Source organism: Micromesistius poutassou (assembly GCF_964030765.1).
Source record: "Micromesistius poutassou genome assembly, chromosome: 22".
Classification (NCBI taxonomy): domain Eukaryota; kingdom Metazoa; phylum Chordata; class Actinopteri; order Gadiformes; family Gadidae; genus Micromesistius; species Micromesistius poutassou.
Genome location: NC_140292.1, coordinates 3476971 through 3482970, shown reverse-complemented (window position 1 = coordinate 3482970; position 6000 = coordinate 3476971). Strand labels below are relative to the sequence as shown.

General features: G+C 43.8%; 2 protein-coding genes across 3 annotated transcripts; one reads left to right on the top strand and one right to left on the bottom strand.

The window, feature by feature from the left end:
* LOC311367672 (uncharacterized protein) lies at nucleotides 1-695 on the top strand. The gene is made up of 2 exons (XM_084486487.1): nucleotides 1-75; nucleotides 179-695. Exon 2 carries the CDS (start codon nucleotides 191-193, stop codon nucleotides 644-646), a length of 456 nt encoding a protein of 151 aa, XP_084342613.1. The 5' UTR covers nucleotides 1-75; nucleotides 179-190; the 3' UTR covers nucleotides 647-695.
* Nucleotides 696-2999: 2304 nt separating this feature from the next.
* On the bottom strand, nucleotides 3000-5198 carry capslb (calcyphosine-like b; the record flags this gene model as incomplete). Of its 2 annotated transcripts, none has more annotated exons than XM_084486997.1 (4): nucleotides 3000-3101; nucleotides 3673-3891; nucleotides 4132-4309; nucleotides 5062-5198. In XM_084486997.1, the coding sequence occupies 4 exons, from the start codon at nucleotides 5196-5198 to the stop codon at nucleotides 3000-3002; spliced, it is 636 nt and encodes a 211-aa protein (XP_084343123.1). The 2 variants fall into 2 exon arrangements, with proteins under 2 accessions (XP_084343123.1, XP_084343124.1); XM_084486998.1 differs by having other exon boundaries at nucleotides 3682-3891.
* Between the last annotated feature and the right edge of the window lie 802 nt (nucleotides 5199-6000).

Below are 6000 nucleotides of genomic sequence, written 5' to 3'. Positions count from 1 at the left end.
ATACGCACGTACACCAGGTACACGCACGTACCCAGAATTCCAACAACACTGTTGCCGATTTACAAGCAGGTCAAAGTAGGTTATGGTTTATCTACTCACATACTTTGCAGACGACACACTACTATTCTAATGTTGTAGTGAGTGAACCTGACCCCAAAAAACACATTGCTTCGAACAGCTGGGCTTCGCGATGACCTTCGAACCCGAACAGTTCAGTCACATGAACGTTCAGCCGATGAAGAAGATGGAGGAGAGACCCGGCGAATCGCAGGCGGCGTCCGCTGAGCCCCCCGCCCAGCGGGAGGACAGCGGCTTAGGTGTCGACCAGGAGCTCTCCATGTCGGGGATGCGATGGAGGTCCGCCAGCGACACCAGCGGCTTCACCGGGGAGTCGGCTTCCACCGTCCTCAGCGAGAGCTCTGAGGAGGAAACCTACTCCCGGCCCAACAACAGAAGCCCCTCCCCTTCGATGGGCCTGCACGCCGCGGAAGGAGTGCGGGACCTTCCGGAGTCTTCCGGTGACAGCCGGGGGGACCCCAGCCCCGAGGGGAACGGACCCACGCAGCCCAGCAGGGACGCGGTCTATGTCACCATGTCCAGCTTCTATCATAACAATGACCAGAGAAGTCAACCAGACAGTCGTTAAGTAGAGCCATTGGTGCAATTACTCCCATTTCCACTCTCACACCCCCTGACCCCCCATGACATAAAGCATTGACATCAGGTCAATAGGTAAAGAGAGAGAGAGAGAGAGAGAGAGAGAGTGAGAGAGAGAGAGAGAGAGAGAGAGAGAGAGAGAGAGAGAGAGAGAGAGAGAGAGAGAGAGAGAGAGAGAGAGAGAGAGAGAGACTTTAGAATCAGAGTTTATTTTGCAACTTATGTTTTAAGAGCGTAAGTGATTTGATTAAGGTTTTAAGCACTTCAATCGACAACGTGGGTAAACACCCCAAGCAGCCACTAGAGCAGGGTTCCCCAATTAGTTTTGCCAGAGGGCCAAATTTGGTCAAGCATGCCACGCCAAGGGCCGAGATATCGTTTTATTTTTTTAATTCGCCATTTTTATGTGCACATTTTGCTTTAGTATTATCATTACTATAATTACTAGTAGTAGTTGAAAATACCCTGTGTTAGGAGTCACACAATAATGCTCTCTTGAAACAAAATTTGTCCAAAACCTACCATTAATTTATTAAAATGCCCCTGGAACATCAGCAAACAAAAAGTCCAGCAAACAAACACGCACACAGTGCAGCAGCCCTAAACATAAAAACTTAAATAGCATCAGCACAGTGTGTCTTCAACAGGGCATTGGGCCTGGTGCCATCCATCCAGATCAGTGTGTGTTCACATCTACTCTCTTCCCCTCTCTATATGTCTCTCCCTCCCTCTCTAAGAGACACAGGAAGATTTTAGTTAGTTAGCTTTAAAATGTGATACCACAATATGTGACATTAGTTTTAAACTTTTTAAATATGTGTAGCAAATAACATCAGTCTGTAAACAACAAAAAGTCCTCATCCTCATCCTCATCGTCGTCCGCTTATCCGGGGTCGGGTCGCGGGGGCAGCAGCTCAAGCAGGGGGCCCCAGACTTCCCTTTCCCGGGCCACATTGACCAGGTCTGACGGGGGGATCCCGAGGCGTTCCCAGGCCAGTGTTGAGATATAATCTCTCCACCTAGTCCTGGGTCTTCCCCGGGGTCTCCTCCCCACTGGTCGTGCCTGGAACACCTCCCAAGGGAGGCGTCCAGTGGGCATCCTTACCAGATGCCCGAACCACCTCAACTGACTCCTTTCTAAGCAACAAAAAGTATTTTTTTTAATTTTTTTTTTTTTACATGTGAATGCCACTGGGTCAGTGCGGGCCGGACATTTGGCTCCTGTGGGCCGGATCTGGCCCGCGGGCTGCTAATTGGGGTTCACTGCACTAGAGAGTGTGCGGGAGCAATGCCATAATGAATTGTCAAATGTGAGTCATCACGTCTTGTTGTCCGGCTGGTTATTCCTGAGGCTAGAAGGGTTTAATTATGAAGTAGTGATTTAATCATAATAATACTGAGAATGTATTTCTTTGTACTCCACTGTTCATGGGTCATAAGCCCCAGAGAGATTTCAGATTCAGATTTCATTGCTCAGAATGCTGCTGCCTGTAATCAATACATTGTGTCTAAAGTAAGTACAGTACATATCTATACTATAGCCTACCTATTGTATTCTATTGATAGGGTATTGCTGCTTTTACAAGGTACATCTGTAGATATTAAGATCTGTTAAGAAATGTACAGCTTTAGATTATTTTATTTTTATTTTAGATTATCTTTTACAATAAACCATAAAAAACATTTCAGAATCAACATTTTATTGAGAAAATGAGCTGTATGATAATGACAATAATTAATCACATTTATATAGCATTATTCAAGACACCCAAAGTGCTTTACTTTACTGTGTGTGCGTGTGCATGCGTGCGTGCGTGCGTGCGTGCGTGCGTGCGTGCGTGCGTGCGTGCGTGCGTGCGTGCGTGCGTGCGTGCGTGCGTGCGTGCGTGCGTGCGTGTATACCAGTGGATAGGGTGACATTGGTAACATACGGAGGTTTACAAAAGACGGCAAATAATACAAATTTAAAAAACTCTAAAAGCAAAGATGACTCAATCAGATAAAAAACCTCTGTATTTTACAAACACCTACACTCACTAACTAACGTAAACGAAGACAAACATACTTTGGGTAGCACAGGTTACCCATGTAGCTTGTGCTACCCATATATTTTAAATATATATAAAAAAGCTAAATTAGGTTTCAGTTGTACCCTTGTGAACAGGAAATCTTCAGCGGTGATGTCGTCTTCCCCGGTGATGTCATCACCTGCGGTGCTATCATCTCCAGTAGTGAAGTTATCTTCTGCCAGCAGTGATGTCATCCTTAGCTGTGATACAAACTTCAGCTGCGATGTCACCTTCAGCAGCGACGTCATTTGAAGGCATCGATTTTAAAAACTCTCATAGTTTCCATGCGTTCTTCATCATCAGGATAAAGTAGACGTCGCTGTCGATGGAGGCGCTGACTCCGCAGTAGTAATTGAGGAACTCCTCTTTGGTGACCTGCACATAAACAGAGAGAGAGAGAGAGTGGTTGAAGTACAATATCGGTCTATAGCAGTGGGGAGTAAGGGTGCTAACATCCCCAGGAGAATGAGGAGGAAAACTTTGTAAAACCTTTTATATATAAATTAACATTTTATATTAATTAATTTATTTCCATATTTTTACATTATTATCTCAAAATAATCTACAATTTATAGATGCATAATTATGCTACGTCATATTATGCTTCTAGCTAGCTATGTATCATTATGCTATCATTATGCCAGCTACATGTCATTATGCTACTAGCTTGCATATGCTTCTAGCTAGCCCGTGGAATAAAGTTTGTTGAAGTTGAATTGTAGCATTAAAAATATGATATTTGACTAATCTAGTCTTGCTTATTGTTGATAATTTGACCAGGTTAATTGCAATGCTGTTAGTGTACCGTTTAGCTTAGGATGTTCAAACCTTACCTGCAAAAACCTTTTACAGTTAAAGAACCTTACATTTCTGAGAATTAAATACCACATCCACCAACATGTCTTCTATACTTTCTATACTTTATACCACATGATAAATATACCACATTTTTCACCTTTCCATCTTTGTCGTTAGGAGAGTCAAAGCTGTCGAGGAATTTGCGAAATATCTGGTCTTCGGTCCATTCCCCGTTCTGGTACTTGGGGTGGTGCTTGGTGTTGTAGACGCCCCTGAGGTCATCGATCGTGATCACGCCGTCGCCCGTCTTGTCCAGCTTCCGAAATGCTTCCATAATCACCCCCTTCCTTGCGTTGGACATGGGCGGCTGTGGGTCAAAAGGGTAAGGTAAGGAGGGTCAGGTGACATTAATTCTACCATGTCCTTACCCTGAGGGTTAAGTCGGGGTAGGGGGTTAGGGTAAGGGGACATTAATTCTACCATGTCCTTTCCCTGAGGGTTAAGGTCAGGTTAAGGGGTTAGGGGACATTAATTCTACCATGTCCTTTCCCTGAGGGTTAAGGTCAAGTTAAGGGGTTAAGGGACATTAATTCTAGCATGTCATTACCCTGAGGGTGATCAGGAACTCGTCAAAGTCGATCGTGCCGCTGCCGTCCCGGTCAAACAGCTGGAAGAGGCTCAAGGCCTCCGCCTTCTCCATGAGGACTCCATAATCGCTCAGGCCTTTCACAAACTCCTTGGCGTCCAGACTGCGACTGTTGTTGTCGTCCATGATCCGGAAGGTTCTGATCAACAGCACATCACAGCAGTTTGGTTAAAGTGTGCAGGACTCATTTCATAGAAGGACAACTTCCCAGACTACTAGGGCCCTTTTCAGAGTGACAAAGAGCAGGTCAGAGACTGGAGATACCGCAGTAATCTGTGTGTGTGGGGAAACACAATACGATGAGCATTCTCTCTGAAAATTGTGTTGGAACTGTCCTGGCTAAAAATGGGATCTGTTCCATTGTCTCACACCACCAATAACAGAAATTAGCCTTGTACTGTATGTCACAAACCAACTGTTTTGTTAATTTTATTTTTTTTATTTTTGCAACATGGATTTAAATGTAAAATGTTGCTATGGAATTTAATCATTTAGAAGCTGCCACCAAACTGAGAAAAATAGCGTTTGGTCGTCCTAAAATATCATTAGAAAAACTCTGATATAATATTAGAATCACTGCTGACAAAATATCTAAATTTGCAACAATGTGTCTCACTATGATTCACCTAAAGAAGCCGCCATCTTGGTTCCAAAGCTGGCTGTATAGGGTGAACTGAAGGGAGGAATTATGCATTCAGTCAAAAGCACCAAAGTACACGCCTCCCTAGGTTGTGTCATAAATACACGGCCTGTAAAACCATTTGAGACCAGCCGTGATTAAGTGCTGTACAAATAAAATTGACGTGACTAAAGGCGAACAACGGCCATAGATCAATCAAACAGTAAACATGACCCTCTAAACACAGATGATGATGAGACGTTAGACCTCACCTGCCCAGGCCTTTGATGCCGGAGGACCCTCGGGAGAGGCACTGCAGTCGCAGTCTCTCCACGGGGTCCGAGCACGCAGAGAGCTGCTTTTTGGATTGGATGGACATCTCTCTGTCGTGTCTCGACGTGCCCGCCATCCCTAAAGCACATTGCTTTGATTGAGTTTTGATAGTGCTTTGATTGTGGGGCATGATATTATTACATTATCCATCACAACAACATTCGTGAGTACCCAGGGTGACATGAGATAGAACTTGAAGTCCACAATCGTGCTTGCTTTATCTTGAATCGTGTACTCTGGTGTAAAACGTGATAGTGTCCTCGCTGATGACACAGGGCATAAGCAAGGACATAATGGGTGTATCTCATGGGGAATACAACTGTCGTTTGAGGGGAACCACTTAGCTTGAAGGTTATTAACTGCTTAGGAACATAATTTGCCAAATTATTTTGCAAACATTGGCCTACCGTGTGTCACTGCATTTAATGGGGTTGCTTGCAAAAGTATTTTTGGAAACTGAAAATGTGAATAATTGGCGAACATATGTTTTAAATATAATAATAATAATAATAATAATAATAATAATAATAAATAACATGGAATATAGTTACTTATCCTTTCAACAAGGAAAATATTTTGATGATAAAAAGGATTAGTCATTTTCTAGAGAGAGAGAGAGAGAGAGAGAGAGAGGAGATGGAGTTGGCCCATTGCCTTTTTGAAAAGCTGTAGTTAATTCGCATCGTTTTCCAAAGTTACCTCAGAATAAGTTTATTTCAAAAGAAGTGAATAGACGATGGACGCACAGTTGGCTCCACGGCGCGGTAAAGCTCAAATATGTAACTAACTCAGAGCTCGGCTGTGGTCGCAAATGATGGGAGGTACCAGGAAGCAGCAGCCACCTAGGAAGAGTTATGGTTTTATATTTTCATCGAAAT

Bases quoted from the DNA above. Each gene is read 5' to 3' on its own strand.
- LOC311367672 (XM_084486487.1), top strand. From the start codon at position 191: ATGACCTTCGAACCCGAACAGTTCAGTCACATGAACGTTCAGCCGATG.